Source organism: Meriones unguiculatus, chromosome 14 (assembly GCF_030254825.1).
Source record: "Meriones unguiculatus strain TT.TT164.6M chromosome 14, Bangor_MerUng_6.1, whole genome shotgun sequence".
NCBI classification, from domain to species: Eukaryota; Metazoa; Chordata; class Mammalia; order Rodentia; family Muridae; genus Meriones; species Meriones unguiculatus.
In genome coordinates this window covers 89,506,368-89,534,275 of record NC_083361.1, presented here as the reverse complement: position 1 = coordinate 89,534,275, position 27,908 = coordinate 89,506,368, and the positions used below count along the sequence as shown (strand labels likewise).

General features: G+C 51.9%; 2 protein-coding genes across 5 annotated transcripts; one reads left to right on the top strand and one right to left on the bottom strand.

The window, feature by feature from the left end:
• The first annotated feature begins 59 nt into the window (after window positions 1–59).
• On the top strand, window positions 60–23,601 carry Apbb1 (amyloid beta precursor protein binding family B member 1). 4 transcript variants are annotated; one of them, XM_021655059.2, is made up of 14 exons: window positions 60–401; window positions 7,305–8,039; window positions 13,836–14,011; window positions 14,109–14,165; window positions 14,248–14,333; window positions 14,429–14,492; window positions 14,876–15,025; window positions 15,340–15,467; window positions 15,866–15,980; window positions 16,132–16,216; window positions 16,444–16,527; window positions 22,539–22,654; window positions 22,774–22,950; window positions 23,032–23,601. In XM_021655059.2, the coding sequence occupies exons 2-14, from the start codon at window positions 7,319–7,321 to the stop codon at window positions 23,197–23,199; spliced, it is 2,127 nt and encodes a 708-aa protein (XP_021510734.1). In that variant the 5' UTR covers window positions 60–401; window positions 7,305–7,318; the 3' UTR covers window positions 23,200–23,601. The 4 variants fall into 4 exon arrangements, with proteins under 4 accessions (XP_021510734.1, XP_021510733.1, XP_060223758.1 ...); XM_021655058.2 differs by lacking the exon at window positions 60–401 and adding an exon at window positions 563–720; XM_060367775.1 differs by lacking the exons at window positions 60–401; window positions 7,305–8,039 and adding an exon at window positions 12,152–12,287.
• A 53-nt stretch (window positions 23,602–23,654) lies between these two features.
• Window positions 23,655–27,537, bottom strand: Smpd1 (sphingomyelin phosphodiesterase 1). The gene is made up of 6 exons (XM_021655065.2): window positions 27,074–27,537; window positions 25,982–26,754; window positions 25,294–25,465; window positions 25,014–25,090; window positions 24,548–24,693; window positions 23,655–24,419 (listed from the first exon to the last, which is right to left on the bottom strand). Exons 1-6 carry the CDS (start codon window positions 27,362–27,364, stop codon window positions 24,010–24,012), a joined length of 1,869 nt encoding a protein of 622 aa, XP_021510740.1. The 5' UTR covers window positions 27,365–27,537; the 3' UTR covers window positions 23,655–24,009.
• Between the last annotated feature and the right edge of the window lie 371 nt (window positions 27,538–27,908).

Here is a 27,908-nt window from a genome sequence, read left to right as displayed (position 1 = left end):
CAGAGGCACTGGTGGAGTGTTAAGAAATACCTCAGTTCTGGTTTACTTTAACCACCAACTCTGTTACTGCGGGCAAGTCCCGTTCTCCTTCAGAATGTCGGCACCTGCCGCTCAAACCCGAGAATAACAGTTGTGGGCATTGCACAGTGCTGATCTGAGGATGAATGCAGGCGAACGGTTGAACATAGAGCCTGGCACAGAGTAAGCGGTCAATAAATACGCGCTATTATTATCCCCAGGACGTCAGGGAGCCCTGCCTCGAGAGCCAGAGAGCAGCGGGCTGCCAGCCTCCCGAGGCGCGACCGCGGCCTCGGCAACCCCCGCCCCCGCCCGCCCTAGCGGCTCGGCCCGGAGCTCCAGGCGCGTCTGCCGTCGTCGGTGCAGGACCGGGCCCGGCGGAGGTGAGTCGGAGGCGTGGAAGGGAGAGCTGGGCGGGGGTCTCGGGGGCTGGGCGCGGCCGTGCGGGATAGGCCCGAGGCCCGCGCTCCGGGCCCCGCGGAGGGCCGGGGTCTGCAGGGTGCGGCTGGGGCGGCTCGCGCGCCCCGCCCGGGCCAAGATGGCGCCCCTCCCCCTCCCGTGCGCGACTCCGCCGCTCGGGGCGCGGCCCCGCGTCCTGCGCGCTCCTGGGCGGGGGATGTTGTGATGGAGAAGCTGCGGCGTTGCCGGAGCCCTGCAGCCTGAGCCGCCTGAGCCACCTGGGCCTGGGGCCTCGCCGCTCAGGTAGGAGCTGCCCCCGCCAGGGCCCAGCCTAGGCCGCCGGTGGCCCTTGCAGCACCTTCCTCGCAGGGGTCCCGGTGCCCGGGCCAGGCCTGACCACCCCCACCCCCTTCTGATGCCAGCGCCGCCTTCCTGCCGCGGGCCTGCAGAGCCACCCTCCGCAGGGTTCACTTTGGTCCTCAGACCGACCGCTCCCCAGCTTTGCTTCTTGGCCCTCCCAGATGCCTTGGGTGTGTGGTGGTGGTGGTGGTGGTGGAGCAGCAAAGCGAGGGGCGATGGAAGAGTGGGGGAGGGGAGGGCTAATGTTGGGAAGGGGACTAGAGCAGGGTTGGAGCCAGGCCGCGCGATTCCAGCCTAGAGTCCTGGGATCTGTCAAGCTGCATTTTGTTGTCCTCAGCGACCGAGGGGTGTGCCCTGGGGTCGGCGAGGTTCCCGTATCTGCCCGACAGGGAGGCCTAAGAGCGTCTAGAGTGCTCCATAGGAGCAGTTTTCCTTCTCCAGTTCAGAGGTTATTTCCAGCCTCTTGTGAGTCCTGTTTGTCTGTTGCACAGTGGTCCCCTAACTTCCCATTCATTTAAAAAAATCCACTCCATTCTGTCTCTGACATCCACGGGAGCTTCCAGGCAAGGTCACCGGGGCCCTCTGTGACCCCAGTGGACACTTTGCTGTGAGCCTGCTACCTTCGAGGAGTGTCCAGCGGGTGTGTGTCAGTTCAGTCTCCTTGAAGCGTTTTCCTGGTTTCTCTCCTAGGCACTGTCTGCTGCTTCTCAGACTCTAACTCTCCTCTCCGCATAGTCGTGCTGTGTTCTGGCCTGGGCTGCGTTCTTTCACTTTGTCCTTTCTCCCTGACCACTTCCTCTATGTCCAACTCTTTAAATTTCATACATACGCTGGCGAGTTCCAAATTTATTTGTCTCACCCAGACCACTCTGCTGAAATGCAAACTCATATATACCAGCTGTCTTTTGAACTGTACTACAGGAATTCCAAACCTGCAGATTCCAAGGTGAATTATTTAATGTCTGTTGTCCCCCTTGTATCTTACTTCCATATCTGTTGTTCCTTCAACCTCCCCAAACGACAACTGTCCATTCAGTTCAGGTTCTGTTCACACTGGAATTCTGGGCCACATTCTCCCGCACCACCCCCCATCTAATTTCACCACGTTCTGCCATGCCCACTACTTCAGTCTTTCTTGGGTCTATTAATTTCACTTCTTATTGCTGTCAAACTTAATCTACACCCCCCCACACTCTAATAGCACCCCCTTGCCTACCTCATCTTGGCTATTATCAGCACAGCACGCATAATGGTAATTTTAAAAGCACATCCCGTCATTTATTCATTCAACAAATAGGATTTGAGCACCTAATATTTACAAGGCACTACGTTAGGTACTAAAGACATAATCACAAACAAAATATACTGGGTTCTTGCCCACAGAGAAATGATGTCTCTGCAGCAAGTCAAGTAAGAATGGCACTGTAGAGGTAATAAACATCACGAAGGGAGATGCATGGTGCTTTGGAGACCCGAAGAACAGAATGTAGACGGGTGTGCAGATAAGAGGGAAGGGGTCGAGGGAAGACTCCTCTGGGGAATGGGTAGATTGAACTAGTGTGTAAAGGGACAATCGGAATGACAAGGCTCAGGAAACCTGAGGTTGAGGGTCTAGGCAGAAGGGAAATCGTGTGGAACAAAGACCGTGATGCCTTCCAGGAATCAAAGAAGCCAGCTTAGGCTGGGGAAGTCAATGACAGGAGTTGGGGCCAGATGGGAGGAAGGCCATGGCCAGGCTAACAGGACAATTGAGGACACTTCCAAAGGCTTTGACCATGAGGTCATTGACTTTGGTGAGATTATGGGTGATAGTGGAGGTACAGAGTGGATACATCCAGATTTTTTTTTTAACATGAGCTTTGTTTTGGAATGATTTAGTGCAAAGCAGCAAGGGTGATGCATGTGTCTAGGATCGTACAGCACTGTACAACAGAATGGGTGGTCATTTCATCCCAGGGACCCACATCCTGAAAGAGAACGAGATAGGATAGGAATTTGAGAGGCCTTGGGGACAGCTAGATGCGAGTTTTTGGGTAGAGAGGTGAATGTGCATGTCTGGAGAGATGAGAGAGCTTGACATTTGGAAATCATTGTATAGATGGTAACTGGAAATGTGGGCATGAATGAATACTCCTATTGAATATTGAATGCTCCTACAGAACAAGGAAGAAAAAAAGCTGAGAAACTCAGCCTGGAATGGCTGAGAGGAGGATGAGCCAGCAAGGAAGTTTTAACAGGCCTCAAACAAACAGACCAGGAGCCAGATGCATGGAGAGAAATCCAGGAATGTAGAACACGGGAGCTGTGAATGAACACTGGATGAGGGGCTCATGGGGTTAAATTCTGCTGAAAATCTTCATGGTGACCAGGCATCCAATGGGTTAAATGCCATGGTTACCTAGTAGATGCTGTTACTAAGTCTTACTGAGAATGGAAGCAGGGTTAAAAAAGCCAAAAGGGAAGAGAGGAAATGTCTCTAATGAGTGTGAGGAGAACGTGAACCCTGAGGGCTTAGGGTGAGGTTCAGGCCAAGAAATACCTTGTTCCTATGATGAGAGGATCTAAACAGTAGGTGCAGCCCTTGGTTTTAGGCAGCAAGAGGAAGGAGAACAGATTCTTCTGGTTTGGACGTTTGAAGATGTTCCCCAATTAATGACTCCCCCTTCTTCCCTGAATTTGTAAAGGAGATGGAGAAAATGGGAGAGCTGAAGGATGGTTCAAGACAAATTCTGACTGATGCACAGGCAGGCTTCATTGTTAGAGCTGTGGTAAACCCTACGCTCAGGAGTGGCTTGTTCTTTCTCCATCTCGGTGCCTGTCACTTGTTCCACCACTAAAAAGTGCTTATTAAGAAAAAGAAAAAGGAAAAAAAAGTGCTTATCAATAGGTGGTGAGACGGCCTCAGCAGGTGAAGGTGGTCCCACCAAACCCAATGACCTGAGGTCAAGTCTTCAGGCCCCACATGGTGGAGGAGAGTCTCGCACATGTGCTATGGTGAAGGTGTGCCCACACACAAAATACATGAATAAATCTCATTAAAATAAAGAAGAAGAAAGTGCTTATAGGTGCTAGGAATTGTTCTAGAGATTGTCATCCTACCATGCTGTAAGGGTTGTTCAGTGACTCCCTAGAGTGTGACTTCCTCTAGGGAAGAAAACATTTCCTGTTTCCTATGCCCTCCCCATGGCTGGTACAGTACTTGGCGTCTCATAGGTTGTCAGGTTGGAAGACCCCTGGCTTGGACCAGGACTCGGCTCACTCACCTATGGTGTGATGTCAGCTTTTTCAGGCTGTGTGACCCTTCCTTTTAGTCTCTACCTCAAGGCCCTGTTCAGCCTGTGCCTTGAGCGAAAGCCCATATGTTTAGATTTGTGGGGGGGTGTAGGCCTGCCTGTGACACGGAGAAGAAGGTATGAAGGCCAGAGGACAATTTATGGAGCTGATTCTCTCCTTCCAGGCACTGAGACCTGGACTTGGTCACCTGGCTGTTTGGCGAGCTCCCTTAACTAATGAAGCATGTTGGCCCCTTCTTTGTCCTCTGAGATGCCCCAAGTACGGATAACCCTACTGAGAGAGGAAAGGTTGGGTTATGCTTTCTCTTGAAGAACCTAGGTAGCTGCTTATATTTTTGGCAAAAATGTAGTGGCCACAGTGCCTCAGGCTTGACAGCTGGGCCTCAGTGCTTACAACAGACTTTCCCTATCTTATTTAAACTTCTTTCTGCCCTGGTGCCCTGATGCTCAGGGCTGACCTAAAGTCAGCCTGGCCCTTCACTGACCCAGTGTCTCAAAACATGTGTTCTCCTCGGGTACATTTGCTCTAGTGTTAGGAAAGTCAGCCCCAGCCTGACTTAGAAGCATAGCTTTGTCCCCCATTGCTTCAGAGAAGAACTCATCCTTCCTGAGGTCCTGAGAGCTGTCCAGAGGCATGGGGTCTCTGTGAGATGCTGTCTTGGAACAATTGTTAAGCCAGAACTTTGTTTTAAATGCTTTCTCTTCCTGCTCCCTCCCACCCCGAGACCTGAGCCTCATCTGGGCAGGACTTCTGTCTCACTGTCCCTGTCAGGGCTCCTTCATCGTTCCCCAGTTCCTTTTCTAAGGTCGCCTTTGTCTTCTCTAGCCCAAGATGTCTGTACAAGCTTTCTTGATATCAGTTTCCAGCCAGTTCCAAGCTTCCAGGTTCTTAGTTCCCCCATCTGTCCACCTTCATCCGTCCTTTCCTTCCTCACAGTGGTTACTCTGGCAGACACAGAACATATTATCCTTTATGATGGTATTATAATACTGAGCAAGACAGAGTTTCCTGATAGCATATGACACTGGGTGTTATGCAGCACAGAAAGGGGATGGCCCTTGGAAGGAGAGGAACGTTCAGGGAAGGTTGCTTAGGAGCCTTGAATGCTGAGGAAAGATTTGAAATACAAGAAGAGATTCTTACAAGAAGGGATAGATTCCAACTAAGGGAACATTGTGAACAAAGACTGGGGGGTTTTGTTTGATGTGTACCAGAACCTCTCATACTTCATATGGCTGATGATAAGGTGTGAGGGGGAAGGGTGGCCAGAGAGGCACTAGGGGTTGGCTGCAGTGGCCTCTCAGGTGTCCTGTAAACTGAGCTCAGACTGTATCCTAAAGGCAGTGGTGAGCCCTTTAATTTTGTCAACCAGGGAGTGACACAATCTGGTTTCCATTTTTGGAAAATTACTGTGGTTCTGGGTGGAGAGAGAACTGCCTATTTTTTCCCCTTCATTTATTCCAGCAACCATGAGTTGTTTCCTCAGAGCCCAGGTGGAGCCACACTGATCAGTCCAGCAGTTGGTTTAAACTCAGACCGATCTGCCTTCTCTTACCTATTTTATACAAGTATTCCCAGCCTTGTGCTAGATTCCCAGGAGCTCGAGATGGTAAAAGATGCAGACTTTGGCTCCTGTCTTAGGGTATTGGGCCATGCCTGAGGAGATGGGAGAGCTCAGGCCTCCTGTAACACCTGCACTCACTGCGGTCAGTGGGGAGGACTAAGACGGTGGTGGGCCGGGGTCAGACATCTCGGGCTAGAGAGTAAGGAGACAGGGTGTTAGATAAGATAAGGAAAAGAGCTGCAATCAGAAAGGAAGACCCACAGTGCTTGTTGGGGTGCTGGGGATTTGTGTGCACAGAAAAGAGTCCAGTAGGAAGAGAGAGCTTTGAGGGAAGCTGTTGGGGGGGTGGCAGGAAGGCTTGGCTGAGGGAGGTACTACAGTGAGTTGAGAGTGGGGGAGAGTTGAGTAGTGGTTGGTCAAGGAAGAACTAGTGTTGGGGGTTTCAGGGAGAGCAGGGTTCATAAAGAGAGTTCCAGAGCAGGCCAGGGACAATGAGAAGGGTGGACTGGGCCTTGTGAGGAGTCCCAGGGATCCTCAGAGGGTAGGTTATACTGAAAACCTGATTGGGGCTGTTGAGGAAGACACCTGAGAAGGGGCTGGCATTGTAGACAAGAGGTTCCCTTTCTCATACAGACTAGGAGGCATGTGGTTGAGATACCTTGAGCCACTGCTGAGACAGACAGATCCAGGGTGTGCTTTCCTCCGAGGAGGTGTGAGGGTAGGTTTGTACACTTACTCAATGAATGCAAACTACTTGGCTCCAGCTTCTTGCTCTATGTTGATAGAGGCTGAGAGTACTGTATTGTAAATAATAATAATAACAACAATAATAATACAGAAGTCTCACCAACATGAAACTTAGCTACGAGGAGATCAGTAAGCAAATACAAATGCTAAATGAGTGTGGTGGGTGATGGTCCATGCCAACTGAATTGGGTTGAAATGGATGTGTAGGGAAAGTCTTCCTGATAAAGGGGTCCTTGGACAAAGACCTGAAAGGCTGAAGGTTCCAGATCAGGAGCTTCTGGGGTGACCATGGTGGTATAAGGGCTGGCAGGGGAGACTGTGCCCTAGGTGAAATATTTCACAGGCAGACACTGCCTATGGTTAGGGGAGCCAAGAACTGGAGCTGAAGGCCCTTCTTCTGTGACCTGCTCTCTTGGACAATGTATGCTGGCTCTGCACACCCATCACTCCTGTCTGACGGGTCCCTGGTCTAGAGTGGGCCCAGGCGTGGCTGATATTAGTGAGTTATAATGAAGGGCACACAGCCCAGGGGGCTGGCAGTGATGAGGCTCCAGATAGCACTGTGGCTGGAGGGAAGGGATAGTCTGTTCAGTATCCAAAACACTTGAGCCTGTCCTGTGCTGTCTGTGTCCCTGGCACGGTGAGCCCCGGCTGGTCAAGTGGGGCATGGGGATGCACAGAGAGCCATTGTGCAGACACTCTGGTAGGGAAGCGAAAGCAGGCACCACTGCGCTTCCCCAGAACACCAGGGAAAAGGATAGGTTGCAGAGCTGGGCCTGGCTTGTGATGGGGGGGGTTGTGGGGACAGGTACCTTCGGTTGGTGTGTGCCACCCTACTGAGTTACAAGAAGATGAGGGACAGGACCTAAAACTGGAGTAGAAATAGGAACACTCAACATGGTCTCTCCCCCCTGTCTCACAGGATCTACCAAGGCCATGTCTGTTCCATCATCCCTGAGCCAGTCGGCCATTAATGCTAACAGCCACGGAGGCCCTGCTCTCAGCTTCCCCCTGCCCCTGCACGCTGCCCATAACCAGCTGCTCAACGCGAAGCTGCAAGCCACAGCTGTGGTACCCAAGGACCTTCGCAGTGCTATGGGGGAGGGCAGTGTGCCTGAACCAGGCCCTGCCAATGCCAAGTGGTTGAAGGAAGGCCAGAACCAGCTTCGGAGGGCTGCCACAGCCCACCGAGACCAGAACCGAAATGTGACCTTGACCTTGGCAGAGGAGGCCAGCCAGGAGGCTGAGACAGCACCTTTGGGTCCCAAAGGCTTGATGCATCTATATTCTGAGCTGGAGCTCTCCGCCCACAATGCAGCCAACCGAGGGCTTTGTGGATCGGGCTTGATCATCAACACCCAGGAGCAGGGACCAGATGAAGGAGAGGAGAAGGCAGCAGGAGAAGCTGAGGAGGATGATGAAGACGAGGAAGAAGAGGATGATGAGGAAGACTTGTCTTCTCCTCCAGGGCCGCCTGAGCCTCTGGAAAATGTGGAAGTCCCCTCTGGGCCCCAGGCCCTCACAGACGGCCCCCGGGAACATAGCAAGAGTGCTAGCCTCCTATTTGGCATGCGGAACAGTGCAGCCAGTGACGAGGACTCAAGCTGGGCCACCTTATCACAGGGCAGCCCCTCCTATGGCTCCCCGGAGGACACAGGTACCTTGTGGAGCTAGATGTGGCAATAGGGAGGGCATGGGGTCAGAATCCACTCCATGCAGAGGCCATGGCTAGCCCAAGCATGAGTTGCAGATCCTATATCCTCAGTCCAGCATTTTCTCAGTCAGAGGGTGCTTGGTCCGTTTGAAAAGTCTGTCCATCATGCGTAGAATGAAGAGTAGATCCATTTGTCATGGCTGGTGTGTAGAGTCACTGGCTTATTGAGCTCTTACCAAGAAACTGAGCCTTGGCTAACCATCATGCGTTTAATAATGAGAGGATTGTTGTGACAATGTTCATATTACACATGATGATAAAGAGGCCCAGGCAAGGGTAGTGGCTTCCTGAGGCTCACAGTGGAACTAAGAGAGAAAGCAGAGCTGAGTGTAGACCTGAGTGAGCTCTGAGGCCTGTGTTCTACAGTCACCAGTGCACACAGCCTGGGCACTAGGGTGGGCTTGGCATAGAACGCCCTCTTTTATCAGTCACATCCACATCTAGAAGGAGCAGCCAGCACCTCCCCAAAGATACCTGTCTGGAAAGTGTGGGGGTTGGTTTATGCTTTTGATCCACTTGCCCCATGCAGAGCACCATGCGGCTATTTCGGGGATGCCATTTTGCCAGGAATGAGATACTGGCTAAAAGTTAGGGGACAAAGAAAGAATAAACTGAGGCATCCTTCTGGGGAGTTGGGTATTAGAGAACAAAGACTGATCACTAAATGTGACCCATTTAGTAAAGTTGAAGCTCTGCATCTGGGTATGTTATACAGAGCAGAGATTTCTCTGCTGTAGCTCTAGCTACAGCCCAGAAGCTCTGAGGGAGGGAATATAAGAAAAGCTTTGGTAGGGGGTGATACAAGTTAATGGCAGATCACTCACTTAGCATGCATGACCTGGGTTCTGAGAGAGAGGGAGAGACAGAGACACTGACTTTTACTTCTCAAGGTACTAACAATACCTGCACTCCCACAAACGGTTCCTGGCAGGACATACATTTCAGATACCCAAGAGCTTCACCCATCTCTTTTCTTAAAAAAAGCCTAACAGTGTTTTCAAGCACACACAAGAGTAGAGCTAAGGAGTCTGACTTATTCATCACCCATTTTCGAGACTCGTCAGAGCATGGTTGATCTTGCTGTGTCAATGCCTTATCTAGTTCTGAACCCCAGTCTAGGTTATAAAAAAACATAAAAACAAACTCTGTGATTCCGTCTATCATCGAATGTTCACTTAATGTTAACGTTGTTTTCCCCGTGGTCTAATAAACGTCCCACTCAGCCTTTTGAAAGGCTGAGAACTACATGAATTGATACTTAAATAGCCCCACAGTCGTTATATTTTTTAGTTTAGTTTAGTTTTAAATACATGCTCATGCATGTGGAGGGAGGACAAGTTTCAGGAGTTGGTACTCTCCTTCCAAACATGTGGCTTCAGGGACTGAACTCCGGTCATCAGGCTTGGCAGCAAGTACATTTACCTGAAGAACCATCTTGCTGGCTCTTTTTTTCCTTCTTCCTTCCTTCCTTTTCTTTCCTTCTTCCTTCCTTCCTTCCTTCCTTCTTTCCTTCCTTCCTTCCTTCCTTCCTTCCTTCCTTCCTTCCTTCCTCTCTCCCTCCTTTCTTTCTTTCTTTCTTTCTTTCTTTCTTTCTTTCTTTCTTTCTTTCTTTCTTTCTTTCTTTCTTTCTTTCTTTCTTTCATTTGTTTCAGTTAGGGACTCATGTTGTAGTCCTGGCTAACCTAGAACACACAACTCACTGTGAAGACCAAGTTGGCTTTAAACTGGTGGCGATCCCCTTGTCTCTCTTCTGAGTGCTGGGATTATAGGCCTGAACCACAAAACGTGGCTCTAAAGTTTCTTTGAATGTATAAAAATTCTCCCTTTAATTTTCTATTGATTGCATACACACACATTTTCCGTTCTCAGTATTTTATGATCCGATTTTTTGAAACCTTTCTCCCCAAGTGATTTTGAATATATTCCTCTTCTGGATTTCTTGTCAACTAGTAGATGATTCTAGAACCTTGATCAGGTTCAGGTTTCAGTGGCTTTTTGTTGTTTTGTTTTTTTGAGGGCACCTCATTGGTGGTCCCTTACATAAGGTAAAGTCTAATTGTTTCTTTTTGTGTGAGGTTAGTGGCTTTTGGTCAATGTCTCCATCCTCTCAAAGGGAACAGCTTCGTTTCAATCAAGCTGATTGTTTATGGGGCTGAGTTTGGAGGAAAGATATACAAGCCGAAAGTTAGATTCTGATGTATACTAGCCCAGTTTCTAAATGCCAGAAAGCCAGAAACTAATTTTGGTTTTTCAGGAGGGCTGTGCAGGAAAGCATATCTCTTTGAGGCATGTATCACTGCAGGCTGCAGGTGGTTTAGCTGCAGCCCTGGGCAGGATGTCACTGGCCAGACAGGCTTGGTTCTGGGAGTTGTCACTGGTGGCAGTGTTTCTGGTCCTCTGAGGTGGGAGAGTGGCAGTACAGAAAAACTAAGGGTGAACTGGGTATGGCCAGTGATGTCATTGAGGGCGTGGAGGGGTGAGAGGGCTCAGCAGTCCAGTCCTGCCCTGGTGGGTTCTGGGAGTTGTAGGTGTTTCTTTACTGCTTGCTCTTTCTTACTCTTGCTTGCTCTTTCTGTACAGCCTCTGACATGAGAGAGGCAGATGGTGGGTTTCTGCTCAGTGGAAATGGGGTAGGATGGAACAAAAGTTGTCTTTTCCTTCCCACTTTAGGATCGCCACAGAGTCATTGTGAGTGAATGAACTACGTGAACTGAGTGAATATGTGAATGGAGGATGAACGAGCTTTACTCCCTGTGTTGGAGTCACACTCTGAGCAAGGCCTTGTCCTGAACGCTCAGAATGTTTAAGACAGGACAGAGATGTTCTTACCCTCACACTGGGGAAACAGAAATAGACTCATAATCAGTGATGATAAATGGGTGGATAGAGGAGTAGGAGGGCACCCTGCCTGCCTGAGGAAGGGGGGAAGAGTGGGTCAGTAACGAGAGTTCCCTTTCTGCCGTTGTCTGAAGGTGGAGTGAGTAATAGCTAGAACCCTAGCAGGGAGCCAGGGGAGCTGGGGAGTTGTCAGAGGCAAGGCTGAGAGCCAGAAAGCTAGGGGCTCTTAATAGTACAGAAAACCTGTGCAGGGGTTTGGGTTTTGTCCTGAGGGCAATGAGAAGGCAGTTAAGAGTATTAAACTGGAGAGTAACCTGATTAGTTTGGCATCTCCTAAGGCTCATTCAGGCTATAGTGCGTAGCCAGTGGTGGGGACAGAAGGAAACCAGTTGAGAGGGTTCTGCAGTAATCCAGATCAAAACATGCTGGTTGTCTGGGCTGTAGTAGTGATGTGGCCTGGGGGGTGGGGTGTGGGAGAGCATTACACGAATCCTGGTCTCCTGAGCAAAGGAGTTTGCCTGCCTAAACCGCTAAAGCTTTTATGGATGAATGGAGGGAGGGCCACAGGGATATTTGGATCCGTGTGAGTGCCTGCAGAAAAGTGTACGGTTGTGGAATTAGTGCTTGTGCGTGGAAGCAAAGGCCCCTGGTGGATTGTGCTTGAAGAGAGAAGTGCCAGGCTCCAGAAGGGCCTCCCAGATGGTCAAGGGGGGAGGAGCTGCCCCCTCCAGGACAGATCGGAAGGATGAAGCTCTTTGAAGCAGGAAGGCACAGGCTGACAGGGATGGCAGATGGATTGGTGTGCATGACTCAGTCAGGGGAAAGAGTGAACTGGCCCCCACATTCCAGAAATGCCTGACCTACCATGAAGCAGGCTGTGGAGGGCAAGGGGCCCTTGGGGTTGGTGTTCCTGGAAGGTTTTAGCAGCAAAGTCCTGAGAGGGAAGGGTCTGGGGAAAACACACGTGTGCTGAGCCCCAGTAGAGGGGGATAGTAGAGGGTGGAGTCACCGTGATGGGCATCTAGAAGGTGGGCTGGGCAAGAGCTCCCTTTTCATTGGGTGTCTGTGGGCTTACCTCATTTGCAGGCTGAGGGTGGGGAAACACCTCGCCTGAATAACTCATAGCAGGTGTGGAAACACCTTGCCATAGCCACACCCACTCCCAGGCCCTCTGTGCCTTGGTACCCAGCTGCCTGGGTCTTGAGACTGCCTAAGCCTCTGTGCTGCCTCTTGGACCAGTCAGGATTCCTGGTTTCCTTGGTAACGGGAAGCACGTCAGCAGTCTGGGCACTCCCAGCCATCCCGGTGCTGCGGTTGCCGAGGAGACGCTGCAGCCTAGCTGGGCCCTGGCAGGTGAGGGGGGCGGTGCTGGGAAGCCTCAAATCTTCCAGGTTGCTAGGACTGAGGTCCTCAAAGACCACCCTTTAGTTGAAAGTGCAGGACAGGGTCTAGATAGGAGAGGGATCCCTGAGGGTGTGGAAGCCACACCCTGTTTGTGTTGTGTATAGATTCTGCTGGGCCCCAGGTGACTGGACCATTCCCAAGAGGCAGAGCCTCCTGCTGTTTGTAAGACTGGCTTAACTGTGGCTTTGATGTCACCACTGGAGGGTGGGGCAGAGATTCAGGATTGGGGAGGGGTGCCAGGGTAAAGAAAGAGCAGACCTGGGGTCTCATAAGTCCCTCTTCCTCACCCATATCCATCCCAAGGAGGTTCACTAGTATGGTGGTCTTGGTCCCTCCCTCAAGAACTCCAGGCGGAGGAGGATCTTGCCTGGCAGACGCTCTGCCCTGGTGAGAAGGGGGCGGGATGAGCTTTTCTCTGCAGCCCAGCACCAGGCTGCCAGCCCAGCTGGCTGGAGGGGATGTGAGGAGGGAGGGTGAAGGCAGGAGGGGCAGGGAGTGAGCGTCATGTTCTCCCAGGACTTCTTCCTGGCCATCATCCTGCAGGACAACAGTCCAGGTGAGGGGCAGTGTGAAGCTGGGTGTGCTGGTGAGGGGCAGTGTGAAGCAGGGTGTGCTGGTGAGGGGCAGTGTGAAGTGGGGTGTGCTGGTGAGGGGCAGTGTGAAGCGGGTTGTGCTGTGGGGTGGGGCCAGGAAGGAGAGCACAGGCGGAAGGCACATAGTGTGGTGACAGGGGCAGAGTGATGTAGATGCAGGAGAGGAGGGCTGTATATTACAGATATGTAGTCTCTTTCTGTGTGTGTGTGTGTGTGTGTGTGTGTGTCTGCACAGAGGTAGCAGGGGTTGGTCAGGTATTGTGTCTGAGTGTGTTTCCACCTGTATGTGTGGCACTCACACATATGTTGGGAGCTTTTGTTACACTGATTTGTTCACACCTGTTGGTAGGGCTGGCATATATAGCTATATAAAAATATGCATATATATATGCATAGCTCTACACGAGTATGTAACTGGTGCTGCTATGTTTTTTGCCCCTGAACTCACAAGCACACCTGTATGTGATACATTCCAGAATTTTTTTTTATGTGGCTGTGCACTGTTTATGGCTGCACAGGTGTGTGATAGGGCTTACATGTATTGTGAGTTTGTGTGCACGTGGATGTGTGCAGGAGCTGGCAGTGTGTGCCTTTTATAGCCAGACATAATGGATATGCATGATGTATGAAGAAGTAAACTGGGGCCTTTCAACCTCCTTCTCTTCTCTCCTTCCTCTCTGCTTTCTACTTTCCCTCCATGTGGCCACAGTAGGTGGCAGCAGGGCACAGGAGACCTGGGCCAGGCTCCCCACTGGTGGCTTCCAATGTGGTGACTCAGCTGTCCGCTCTAGAAGCAGGCAGGAAGCATTCTGCCAGCTCAGCCATGGGGTCTTGGGAAGGGGACTGGTCATCTACTGCCTGCCTGGTGGGTGGGCTGACCCTCATTGAGTCTCCTACTTGGCAGATTCCTTCTGGAACCCCAACGCTTTCGAGACGGATTCCGATCTGCCGGCTGGATGGATGAGGGTCCAGGACACCTCAGGGACCTATTACTGGCACATCCCAACAGGGACCACCCAGTGGGAACCCCCAGGCCGGGCCTCCCCCTCACAGGGGAGTAGTCCCCAAGAAGAATCTCAGGTGAGGCCCAGTGGCTTGTTGTTCATGCCAGGGGTGGAGGGGGTGTGTGCTTCTGGAGCAGGTGGAACTACCACCCCCACACTGTTTCTTCCTTCAGCTCACCTGGACTGGCTTTGCTCACCAAGAAGGCTTTGAGGAAGGAGAGTTTTGGAAGGTAAATGAAGTAACCGGCTTCACTGTGGGGTGACTGGAGAAGGGCTTCACTTGGGGCCTGACTCCTCAATCCCTTTTCAAAGGATGAACCCAGTGAGGAGGCCCCAATGGATTTGGGACTGAAGGACCCTGAGGAGGGGACGTTGCCCTTCCCAGCTCAGAGCCTCAGGTGAGTCACCAGATGTAGTGGGTTACGGTTTAGAAGGGGTGTTGGCACAACTCTAAAAATAGGGTGCTATGTCAAGTGTTCCCATCTGCCTCCAGCCCAGAGCCATTGCCCCAAGAGGAGGAGAAGCTGCCCCAACGAAACACCAACCCAGGAGTCAAGGTTTGTTCAAGATCAGCACCCATTTTGTAAGCAGGCCCGTGTTTGGAGGAGAGGCCTCAGTGCTGTGCTATGGGTGTGTCTGTGGTCTCAGCAAAGCTCCAAAACCAGGAGTTATTCCCAGTTTCAGCACAAGACTGTGTGTGTGAGCTGGGCAGTCTAATGACAGATTCAGTATCTAAGTCAGTTGGCCCAAGGGTCTCCTAGGGACTCCCGACATCATCAGCAGACATCTCTTCGTGTCTCATTTGGGGAGCGTCCCCAAATGTTAGTTTAGAATGCCTCCCGCCTTCTGTGTTCCAAGTCAGGAGCTCCTCTGTCCTGTGACTGAGGCACCTCCAAGTCCATCTCAGATCTCCATCCCCACCTCCTTCTGTGTCTGGCAGTGCTTCGCAGTGCGCTCTCTAGGCTGGGTGGAGATGACGGAGGAGGAGCTGGCCCCGGGACGCAGCAGTGTGGCAGTCAACAACTGTATCCGTCAGCTCTCCTACCACAAAAACAATCTACATGACCCAATGTCTGGGGGCTGGGGAGAGGTGAGGACCCGAGCCACGAGATACGGAGGATTTGACTTGCCTCAGAGAGGGCTGATGGGGACATGGGAGTGGGTACTGGTGTAGCAGCAGCCCTGTGGGATGGATGTGTACCCTGACCGGTAACCATGACGGGGGGTTGCCTAACAGTGATGACGGGTCGTGAGAGAACCTTGGTTAGAATAAGACCCCCAGGTAGCTACTCTGATAGCTAAGTAAGCCCTCTCCTCCCAAGTGGTGGCCAGCGTCCCCTGAGCTGGAGATGGCAGAGCACTGCCACCTCCCCCCCGCGGTACCACTGAGTTCCTGCTTTGCAGGGGAAGGATCTGCTGCTCCAGCTGGAGGATGAGACACTAAAGCTGGTGGAGCCACAGAGCCAGGCGCTGCTGCATGTCCAGCCCATCGTCAGCATTCGTGTATGGGGCGTTGGGCGGGACAGTGGAAGGTGGGCACAGGGCACCAGGAGTGTGGGGCGGGGGGTCACCCATCTGGCAGTCAGAATCTTTTCTAATCTGTTCTTTGGCTCTCTTGTGCTGCCGGACCCAGAGAAAGGTATTAATGCACATCTGCTTTGACTGAGCCCTCTTCCACGCCTGGACTGGATGTGTGGAAACACCCAGGCTCCCCTACTGTGCCTTGTCCCTTCCTGCCTGCTGCGCTGGGCATTATCCCCCACCTCGGCATGCTCGCCTATCTGTCCTCCTCGGCTCCTTAAGGCAGAACCTACAGAAGAGCAGGGTGGAAAACCTGGAGGAGCTGCCGTGGCCAGGGAGGTGGAGGGTGGAATGGTGGCCAGGCTTGACACTTGGTTCTAGGGATACTGAGCTGACCCTTCCCCAACAGGGACTTTGCCTACGTAGCTCGAGATAAGCTGACCCAGATGCTCAAGTGCCACGTGTTTCGCTGTGAGGCACCTGCCAAGAACATCGCCACCAGCCTGCATGAGATCTGCTCCAAGGCACGGCCCCCTCCACTCCCTGGACTAGCTGCCACCTTTGCTCTAGGAGGGTGTGGCTAGGGTTGCTAAGTTGGTGGGTAGTGAGTGAGGTGGGAGCTTTGGGACATGTGGCTCTAACAGATCCCATCCCCCACCCCCATTCATTCCTCAGATCATGTCTGAACGGCGCAATGCTCGCTGCTTGGTAAATGGACTCTCCCTGGACCACTCTAAACTTGTGGATGTCCCTTTTCAAGGTAAGTGCCACAGCCTCCTAAGGCCCAGCCCAGCTTCGTGAGTTAAGGTGAAGTGACTAGGTTCCTGGGCAGACATGAGCACGTGGAGATGAGATACTTTACATAAGTGGAGAGGCTTCTGTAGAGGGAGTAGGGCAAAGAGGGGGTGAGGATTTGGCTGGGCAGATGCAGAGCTTACATGCTGGTGTTGCAGGCTAGGAGAACAGTTGACCTTTTTCTTCCCACAGTGGAATTTCCAGCACCTAAGAACGAGCTGGTGCAGAAGTTCCAAGTCTATTACCTGGGGAACGTGCCTGTCGCCAAACCTGTTGGTATGTGTGCCCTCTTCCCCCAGCCCCAGGGCTCTGGGCCTGCCCTGTGCTTTCTAGGGAGCGCTTCTCTTGGGCCTTCCTACATGTGGCATCTCCCTGCCTCCCAGAATTCATCCCACCTCCCTAGGGCTCTGGTTCAGCCTTGTGTCCTGCCTGTGGCTCCAGTGTGCATGCTTCGGTGAACATCTCCACAGGACTAGTGCTGAGCTGGGCACAGAGGGAGACTTCCTCCCACCCACCCCATGGGAAAGCTTCGGTGGGAGGCAGGTATTTGGGTGGCTGGAAACACCAGGCATTAACCTGGTGCTGGGTTCAATACAGCAGCCTTAAATGTGAGACATGAGCAACTAGAGAAGGAAGCAGTAAGCATAATTGACACAGGCTTCATTAATTGAACAAGTGTAAAGATTTTTTATCCACTATTTTATTTAAGTGTGTGTGTGTGCATGTGTGTCTGTGTGTTTGTGTATGTAGGACTGGGGATCAAACCCAAATCCTCAGGTATACAAGACACAAGTATTCTACCACTGAGTTCTACTTCCAACCTTCATTAATTCTTGATAATCCTATGTGTTCAGTTACATTAATACCTGTTTACAAATAACGAATTGAGGCAAGAGGCCATGCTTTCAAAGTGCCCTGCATTTATTTGTTTATTTATTTAACAATTGCCGTAGAAACCTGTTATGTCAGGCTTTGTGGTGGGTCCTGGGAAACAATGGCCACAGCCTGGCTTTCATGGACTTTATGGGATCCTCCAATAGAGAATCAGGAGCCAGTCAACAAATGTGATAATAAACTAAGTCTTTAATGGGAAGGAAGGAACAAGATGTGACAGAAGACTTCCATTTGGTCTAGGGGAGCAGGGAAGGCTTCCTGGGAAGCCTGATGTAGTGACACCTGTAATCCCAGTACTTGGGAAACTGAAACAGGATTGTGCAAGTTCTTGGCCAGCTAGGGCTACAGAGAGACCCTGCTTCCTCAACATAGGAACATGGGGAGGAAAAACCACAGTTACCTTGAAAGTGTCATATGAACTGAGAAACGTGACTAGCAGTGAATGTGTTCAAGTTAAATGAAGGCCAGGGAGAGGCCACTCTCAGCTGCAGGGGATGTGTGTCAGAGTCCACAGCAGGGACACTGTGGGACTTGGGAAGCACCAAGAGAAGGCTAGCTGTGTGGGCCTAGGCAGAGAGGCGGGCAGTGATCAAGCTCAGAGACCACTAGCTTAGGACAGTAGTACAGTCTTCAAGGTAAGAGCTGCAGGGAACCGTTTTCATTGGTCAGCTTCCATTGCTATAGAAAACACCTGAGGTGATGAGCATATAAAGAGAAGAAGTGTATTTTTGTTCATGCTTGGTTGGCTTTGTCTGTGGCAGTGTCACATCACACAGGAGCCTGTGGCACAGCAAAGCCACTCCGTGCCCTGGGGAAAAAAGAGAAGAAGCTCAAGCTGTACAATCCCTTCCCGGGATAGACCTGCTGCTGTCCTTCTCAAGGTTCTAGACTTTCCAGAAGCACAGTGGGTTGGGAATCAAGGCTTTATAGCACATAGGCCTTTGTGGGGCACAGTTGACACTTACCAAAACCATGTATGTTTCAGGAGTGTTCTTGCACATATTTGAATGTAGGCTATACCATGAAGAAAGATGTTGAGCAGGTGGAAGAAGATATAGGGCATGCAGGAGGATCTTGCCTTTCAAGGTAACCGGTAATAAGAATGTCTTAGACAACAGCACAGCTGAAAAGGAGTGTAAGCCAGTAGGTGATTGCTTGACAGTAGGGTGAGAAGCAAAGGCTTTAAGGATGACTTGAAGGAGTCATTACGGAGCCATGGCATTGGACTGACTGAGTATCAGCTGGCTAGTGGCACCTTCCTCTGAAAGGAGCAGACACGGGCAGAGACCTTAGTTTTGGTGTGGGGTTTGTGAGTTCAGTTCTAAATATGCCAAATTCAAGGTGTCTTTGGAGAAACAGAGTGGGAGAGTCCAGTTTGTTGCAGGACATTTGAACATACTGTGAACCCCAAGATTGTGTTATTTACTAGGAAAAACTGTTTTTAGTTGTGCTGTGGCTCAAACTTAACACATACCTTTAATCCAAGAGCTTTCTACTTCAGTATTGTAAACAGGATTAAATAAAGTCAACCGTAGGTCAAGAGGTGGAACAAGCAAGCCAGCAAATGAACATAGGATCATTAAAACAAAATAAAACAAAACAAAACACATTGAAAAGCAGGGATGGTAGCTCACGCCTTTAATCCTAGCACTAAGGGAGGCAGAGGCGGGTGGATCTCTGTGAGTTCGAGGCCAGCCTGGTCTATCAAGTGATTCCAAAACAGCCAAGGCTACTCAGAGAAACCTGTCTCGAAAAATGAGGCAAAAACAAATAAACAAACAAACAAAACATAATAGAGTAAGAGGAAGTCAGAGGAACTGATAGAGAGACACGCAGGAAGTAGAAGGGAGGGACCTTTAGTTTGAGGAGTCCTGTTTGAAGATTCCTTCTGGGACATTGGCTGAGGAGAAAGGTCAGCTGGGTGCTTCCTCTGCCTCTCTGAGCTAGCAGGCCTTCACCCCAGCATCTGGCTCCCGAGTCTTTATTGGTAAAATTGAATGATTGATATGTTGTTAAACAACACAAGTTGGGCATCTAGGTTCATGGGTCTTGTCTATAGCTGAGAGTAGAGTCTGAGCTTGATTTATATGTTTGGGCATCGTTAGGTTGTAGTGATGGCTGGTCATAAGTATGGAGGAAAACAAAACAGGAGGAACAGGGGAATGAAATATAGAAGGAATAAAGGATTGAATGACCAAGCTTGGAGCTAGAGGTGGGAACAAGTTCTTATAGAGTAGAAATGGGTAGCTGACCCAGGGACTTGGCTTTGATTTCCTTCTTCTTACCCACAACTTCTAAGGCCCATTGGCTCTTCCAGTTATCAGCCCTTTTCATTTGACATTGTATACAGGACCTCACAGTGCCAAAGCAACCTGTGCCACCTGCAATCTTTGGCTACCCTCTCAGGTCCATGGGTCTGCCCCTTTAAAGACAGGGCTTATGGATCAGGGGGTTCTTAACCTACTTCCTCCTTTAAAACTGTACTTCTTTAAAGTATGTGTGTGTGTGTTCGTTCATCTATGGAAGTCTGAGGACAACTTTGAGAAATCAGTTCTCTCCTTCCACCTCTGTATGGATTCTGGGGATTAAACTCACATTCAGGCTCATGTGGCAAGTCAGCTGAGTTATCATAGCAACCATGGACTCCCCTTTTATACCTTCCCTCCTTTTTTTTTTTTTTTTGAGATAGGGTTTCTCTGTGTAGCCTTGGTTGTCCTGGACTCACTTTGTAGACCAGTTGGCCTAAAACTCACATCGATTCACTTGCCTCTGCCTCCCAGAGTGCTGGGATCACAGGTGTGTGCCACCACCTCCACTTTTAAAAACATTGTCTTTCTCCTGAAGCTGCAGTGCTCATCCATCAGCCCAGTAGATTATTCGTGCATATCTTACTTGTGCCAGGCATTGTTCTAATAGCATACATCAGTGAACCGCACTGACCGTGATTCTGTCATTCAGATGGATTACATCTAGCCAGGAGAGATAAACAATAAGAAGTGCATTGCATGGTATGTTTGAAAGTAACAGCTGCCCTGGGGGTGGAAATGCATGGAAGGATAAGGGGAAGTAGTGTAGGACTGGTGAGCGTGCAGGTTTTAACCCTGAGCTAAAAATTCAGCTACTTAGCTGCCTCTCCTTTCTCCCTCTCTCTCTCTCTTCCCCATCCCCTCTCCCCTTTTTTGCAAGACAGGATTTCTCTGTGTACCCCTGGCTTTCCTAGAACTCCCTTTGTAGACCAGCCTGGCCTTGAACTCACATATCCGCCTCTCTCTGCTTCCCAAGTGTTGGGATTAAAGCTGTGCACCACCACACCCAACCAGCTGCCTTTTTCTGGACCACCTCAGAAGACTCAGAAGTCAGGCTCCAACCCAGGATCATCTGCATATTCTTCATTTTGACCTTGGTGATCCTTCCACCTCCATGACCTTTGAAATCCCCAGTGATTCAGTTTAAATGTCATAGACATTACGCCATTCTGCCTTGCGATTGAGGCTCTCGCAGCATGCCTCGGCCCATCTGCCATTCCTGTGTCATCGTCCTCCTATGCACTCCTGTGTCACTGGACTTTCCATTTCCCTGCATTTGCCCATGCTTCCTTGATGGTGACATCCCCATGTTCCCCAAATCTTCAGCAGATAAGTCCTTGGTGAAGACTGGGAATCAAAATCCAGGTCTCTGTCCTTGAGATGACCACAGTCCAATGTAGAAGAGTTATCTCTGAAGCTGAGCAGAGGCAGACAGCTCTCTGTGAGTTCAAGGCCAGCTTAGTGTACAGAGCAAGTCCCAGGACAGCCAAGGTTACACAGAGAAACCCTGCCTTGAAAACAATTACAAAAGAGTTTTTTTCTCTCTGGTGTGTCTTTCCATGTCTTGGAACCTAGGATGTGAATGAGGAGTTCTGAGCTAGGCAATGGAAAGGGGCCCTTGGAGACTTGGCCATTAGTCATATAGACTATGTCCTTAGGACATCTTCCCACTCAAATTTAAATACCTTTCTCCCCCAACATACTCACATCTGTCTCTTCAAGTAGCTCTAACTGAAACTTTCTTAGACTAGGCTGGTGATCCTCCTGACTCTGCCTTCCCTATGCTGGGATTTTATAGAACTTTAAAAGCAATTTGAGGTGGAGGATGCCATTATGAGATTGTTTGATTGTGATTTTGAGATAAGGTCTTGCAATGTAGCCATGAATGGCTTGGAACTCACTATGTTCGTTTTAGGCTTAAACAGTGATTCTCCCATCTCTGGGGAAAGTGCTGAGATTACAGGTGTGCACCACCACTTCCAGAGAGACCACTTTGTTTTCATGTGTTATACATAATACTGAATTTCACTGACATTTCCATACATGTATATAATGTATTTTATTAATATTCACCTTCTCCTTCACTCCTGCTGAACCTCCTGTGTGTGTGTGTGTGTGTGTGTGTGTGTGTGTGTGTGTGTGTGTCCTGGAACTCACCGTTATCAGGCCAGGCTGAATCTCACAGAGCTCTGCCTGCCGCAGAGTGCTGGGAAGTTGTGCAGCCCCACAGCCAGTCCCATCTGTTGAGCTGCTTGCTTTTCCAACTACTGTTTTATTCTGTTTTTCAAGTCAAGGTCTCACTATGTAGCTTTGGCTGGCTTGGACTCCATATGTAGACCAGGTTTTGAACTCATAGTGAAACTCTGTCTCACAAATGAAACAAAACCCAAACCAAGCAGAAAAGCAGGATCAGGAGGTGGATCGGCCAGTAAAGGCACTTGCAGCCAGGCCTGACACCTTGAGTTCTGGATCCACATGGCGGAAGGAGAGAACTAACTCTTGCATGTTATCCTTTGACCTCTATGCACACACAACAAATGAATAATAAATTAAGAATTAAAAAAAGTTTGGGCCAGGTGCAGTGGCACATGCCTATGATCCCAGCACTCTGTGAGGAGAGACAGGCAGGTCTCTGGGAGGCCAGCCTGGTCTACAGAGTGAGTTCCAGGACAACCAGAGCTACATAGAGAAAACCTGTTTCAAAACAAAAGGTTTGGGTCTGGAGAGAGAGGTCTGGCCTGGTTGATTGGAAGGCACTGTTGTGTGAAAGAAGCCATGTAATGTTTCAATACGTAGAGTAACATGGAGAAATCAGAACTCAGTGGGGAGGGGTCCGTCCATTTAGGGGGCTGAAGTAAGAGACAGAATCAGTGAAGAAAAGCAAGATTCAAGATAGGATGAACAAAAGGGTCAGGAGTCAGTGAAGTTGAGGAGGAGAGTGCCCAGGAGGGGCAGCTGGACAACCGCGCACTCAGGCTACATTCTGGAGAGATGGGGCTGCAGCACGACGCTGGGTTGACAGTCAGAGCTGGGTTCTCTGGCTTCTTTCCACCCTCAGTTTTGCATGTTTGTGTTCATATCTTCCAGGGGTAGATGTGATTAACGGGGCCCTTGAGTCAGTCCTGTCCTCCAGTAGCCGTGAGCAGTGGACCCCAAGTCACGTCAGCGTGGCCCCTGCTACCCTCACCATCTTGCACCAGCAGGTAAAGAGCTGGGGTGACCGAGCTTTGCCGTGGAGGGGAAGAGGTGCCAGTCAAAAGGGTGTGCCTCTGCAGAACAGGGGTAGGGGCTGTTCCTTTTTAACTGGGCGCCTCCCCTGCAGACTGAAGCAGTGCTGGGGGAGTGCCGGGTGCGGTTCCTCTCCTTCCTGGCTGTGGGCAGAGATGTGCACACCTTCGCATTCATCATGGCTGCCGGCCCAGCCTCCTTCTGCTGTCACATGTTCTGGTGCGAGCCCAATGCTGCCAGCCTCTCAGAGGCTGTGCAGGCTGCATGCATGGTAAGTAGGTTGGGTAGTGGGTTAGCAGTGTGACCTCACGGGGCTGAGGTGGAGACTGACCACCCCTCTGCTTCTCGGCAGCTCCGCTACCAGAAGTGTCTGGATGCCCGTTCCCAGACCTCCACCTCCTGCCTCCCAGCACCCCCTGCGGAGTCAGTTGCAAGACGTGTAGGGTGGACTGTCCGCAGGGGTGTTCAGTCACTGTGGGGTTCCCTCAAGCCCAAACGTCTAGGATCCCAGACCCCATGAAGAACTCCCATCCTCCCTCCACCTGCTTGTGTTGGGCCCCAGGGAACTCAAGGGTTTGGGGCAGGTAGGGGCTCTGAATGCTGTTCCTAATACCTCATGTTCCCTGGGCTGACCCGCCAGTAGCTGGGGTTCCTGACCAAGGGGCTGGGAGAGAGAAACTGAATTCCTTCACAGAAGTCATTACACTGGACTGATGACATGAGGGGCTGGAAGCAAGGCCAGCCTTGGGCTCTCCATCCCCAGTGTTTGAGGTGGAGCAGGAGGAACTGGTCCAAGCCAGGCCCCATCCTCAAAGGCCCAGCAGGGGCAGGAGGGGACTGGTCTCGGCATGGATCCCCTCCCCACTGTCCTGCGGGCACCTCCCGCTGTACTGATATCACTAATAAAGTTTGTCTGCGCTGCTGTGTGTCTTCCTGTGTCCCTGCCTGTCTGGGAGACACTGTGGCAGTGCAGTCTGGAGTCTAAGCCTCTTTATTCTGACACCCCGGCAGGATCAAGCAGCAGTACAGAGTTCACAGGTGCACAGCCCAGGCTGGGGCAGCAGCTCCTCCCTGCGTATCCAGGGCACCGAGATCTCATCTCGGTGGCCTGGAGAAGACATCCAGCCCCAGGGGAATCCAGATTTGGGGCATAGGTAGGGCAGCCAAACCCTCCCCCAGTCTAGCCAAACAAGCTCTCCAGGAGAAGGCTTGCTCCCTGGCCTGACAGGGCTCCCTTTCCCCAGAAGTTTTGCCTCGGGTTGACTCAGCAGTATTCAGGAGTGTGTCCCTTTCCTAACACATGAACTTCCCCACTCTGGTGCCTAGAACACTAGCACAGCAGGGGCCTTGACCACAACCTATGGCTGTCTGAGAGGCTCTCATTGGGCATCAAGTGTCGACACAGAGCAGGGCTGTCTGCGCGGGCTGACAGCTGGGCACACAGCGTGGCCAGGCGGCAGGGTGTGCCGCAGGGCTCTGAAGGCGGGTGGCCCTTATGGTAGAGGAACCAGAAGGTCTGGAAGAGTTGTTCATCGTCCCGCATGCGGTAGACCAGGTTGTGCCAGGAGGCCGGCAGTGCATCCGGAAGCCCGTAGGTTTCTCGAGCCCGGTAGAGGAGCTTCCAGTTTGGTGTGGCTCCCGGTGTGTTGGCCTGGGTCAGGTTCAGGATGTAGGTCTCGTGGTCCAGGACCACGTGAGAACTTCCGGGGTAGTTTCCATCTATTTGGTAAACTCGGTAACCTGTAAGAAAGAAGGTGTGAGTAGGAAGAAGGGAACAGAGGCAGCTCTAGGAAGGGCCTGCGTCAGCTTAGAACCCTTTCTGTCTCACCAGCCTCAGGACAGAGAATGTTCCCTTCTGCCCCACTCACCAGGATTAAGGTTGATATAGGTGGTGGCACTGGGCCCCAGGAAGGCTACAGCAAGAGGCCGGCTCAGAGTCTCCTCATCATAGAAGACCTCAAACTCGTCCACGTGAGTGTGGCCAAAGAACTGACCAGCCAGAGTGTTTTCATACCTGCTCAGAGACAGTCATAGTCAGAGACTGTAGGGAGGCAGAAAGGAGGCTGGGTAGACCTGGGGAGTCAGGGTAGCCGGTCTCCAACTTGCAGAGTAGAGCCTCCACCCCACAGAGAAGTGCACGCTGTGGGAAGTGAGGCCTGCGAGAACTGCTGGGTTTTGTTTTTCAGAGGGAGGCCGTCCTGGAACTCACTTTTGTAGAGCAGACTGGCCTTGAACTCAAGAGTGCTGGGATTAAAGGCATGTGCCACCACTGCCTGGCTCTTCAGGGGATTTCAACCCTTCAGTTTCCACACCCAAGCCCTCAATCCCCCTTACCTGGCTATAATTTTGTAATAATTCCAGCTCCAGCTCTTGAGGCAATGCCCTGGAGGTATGTGGCCAATTATGTGCACCTGAAGGGAAAATTCAGGGCAGTTAGAGCACGAGGAAACCCAGGCGGCTGTGGGGATAGTGGCGGCGGGTGGATTACACGGAGAGTGACACCGGAGTTCCAGGAAGTGGAGTGACAGGCCTCACAGGCCTCAGCCCCACAGCAGCCTGCTTCTCTGCGGCCCCAACAGCACAGACTCCACCAGGTTCGGAACACCGCCCTTACTTTGTCTCCTCGATTCTCAGCAGCCTGAAGCTCCCCCACCAGCCACTGGAGTTGCCCTGCAGGGTCTGTGGAGTTGATCAAGAGCCAAAAGTTCTCACGGGAACAAAAGTTCATATTGAGAGAGATGAGGCGGAGGCCAGAGCGTGGGGTGAGGGCATAGAAGCCCCCAATTCTGAAACAAAAGTAAATATGAGGTGTCAATACTCGGGACAACCCCAGTCCTGCATCCCTGGTTCTGAGCCAGGCAGAGGCACACATGATGTCATCTCCCCTCTCCAGGAGCTCCCATCCTAGCTCAAGACCAAACAGCAGTAATTACAGGGCTGCTCTGACAGCAAAGAGGCGCAGAGGGCTGAGGGTGCCAGGAGCTCAGGACAGAGATTCAAGTGAGTGAGAGAACAAAGGCCTTTCTGAGGGCAGACGTTACAGGCCAGGTCAAGTTGAGAAAAGTGGGAGATATTCAAAGGGGAGGGGAATTCATTTTAAAGAGAGAGCTACCCCAAACAAAGACACAAGCTAGGGTGTGGTAATGTGCTGCTAGCTCTGAAAAGAGGGAGTCTGGAGACAGGAGAAGGGAAGGTGGGGTCAGGTCAGGGAGGGCAGTGGAGAGTCAGTCCACCAGTCCCTTTGTCCTCCCCCCCTCACCCATTTTTTATCTTGCTTCCTGGTTTCCGAGGACAGTGAGTACCTGAGGGTGTGAAGGGCGTCAGCTGGGAGCCAAGGCTCCCAGGCCTTAGCCATGGCTTCGTAAAGCCACTGTGAAGACTGGTTTCCCTTTATGAAGGGGGGAGGGAAGCCATTGACGGGAGTGCTCTCATGGTTGCCCACAGCAGGGTACACCGGCACAGGCCCCAAGAACTTCCTCACGAGGTCTGTGATGGTGGTCAGGGCCCTCAGCTGGTCTTGGCGAGACTGCTGCCAGACGTCGTGGGCAGGGATGTCTCCTGTCCAGTACACCATCTCAAAAGGGCCAGCGGGGCCCAGCCCCTTCAGCAGGCTCTCCAGTGTGCGCAGAGGCAGGTCACACTTGCTGTACTCGCCCCAGTACCCGGCACCCATCCGGGAGGCGGACGGCCATCCAGAGCCCCGGCGGCAGCACAGTGGATCTGCACAGTTAGGGTCTGTGCCCTCCAGGTAATCATGATCCCAGTGTAGGTCAGTGAGGAAGAGGACGCGGCTGACGGGGGCACCGGGGGCTGGTGGGCTCGGGGGCTTTGGGGGCGGCTTCGGCACTGATGGCAAAGAGATGTTCCAGGTTGAAAAGATGTCCCAGTGCCCACAAGAGGGGCCCAGAAGCAAGCCACACGCTTCAGACGGGCTCAGAACGGAACGCGTCCACACCTCCACCATGTCATCCTCAAAGAGATGGACGGCTGACTGGCACACATTCACTGGTGCTATGTTCAGCATCTTGCACATCTTGATGGCCACAGAGCCTACCCGTGCCACGTTGGGCTCCTTCTGTGGTAGAAGGGACCAATGATGAGAGGTCGGAGACAGAACAAATGAACCCTGGCCACCACTCCACAGGCGTCCATGTCTAAATCAGGGCTAGGATGACCTCAGTGTCACCATGATAGAGAGACATCAGTGCCTCCAACACACTGCCCCGCAGCTTAGGTAGCTCCAGGCCCTCACCTACCTGCCCCTTAGCTCAGGGTCTGGTATCATTAAAAGCCTGTGCTTTGCTTTACAAAGGTCACAGTGTCGGTAACACGTTTGCATAAGAAGCACCTCACCCTGCCCCCGGCTTTCCACCACAGCCCTTCCAAGCGCTCACCTTCAGCCCATAGTTGAGAGCAGTGAATAAGGCTTTGCAGGCCGGGCAGGTGAGGTTCCTCCACCCAAAGGCACTCTGGAGTGGGGGCACTATGGCACTGCCTTGGGCAGGAAGAGGATAAGCTCTGGCAGGAGCCCAGAGAACCATAAAGTCAAACAGAGCCAGTACCAGCGCCAGGCCCAGCCCCATCCAAAGGAGTGCCAACCTGGGTGCCGGTAAGGACCTCTCCAGCCTCTGCTCCCAGCCGGCTCTGAGGTAGCCCTGGCCGGATGACACTCCGTGGTGGGGCATTGCCAGGCTTCGTAGACAGGACTGGATCGCCCTTCCAGGCCACAGGCCGAGGCCCTGACTGGCCCTCAGGCCCCCGGGATAACGCTGGAGACACCGATTACCCTTCCCTGTGGTTGAAGATAGCTTAGTAACTAGCCACCAAACAGCTCCGCCCTTTCCTGTTCCTCTTAAGCCCCAGCAGCCGCGGGGAGTGTTGTCAAAGCTTTGGGGGCGGAGCAAAGCGGGGGCTCGCCGGCCCGCCCAGATCCCGCCTCTGCCACGCCCCATCGCTGCGGGCCGCCCTGGGACGCTGGGGCTGGGTAGGTGCCTTCCGCGGTGACTCAGCTCGGCCATCCTGAGCCACTGCTGCCGGAGGCGCGCCGGCCAGGGGCCGCCTCGGTGCTTTCGGGCCAAAATCGATGGAAGAAGCGCTTAGGGGTCTCCCAAGAGCCTCCTCGGTCCCCTCCCCGCTCCTTATTTATTTATTTTTCCTTTCAGATTCCTAGAATAGATGCTAGGCTCAGCTGAGCGCGGAGACGAAGGAGAGAGGGTTGAGGTACCGATC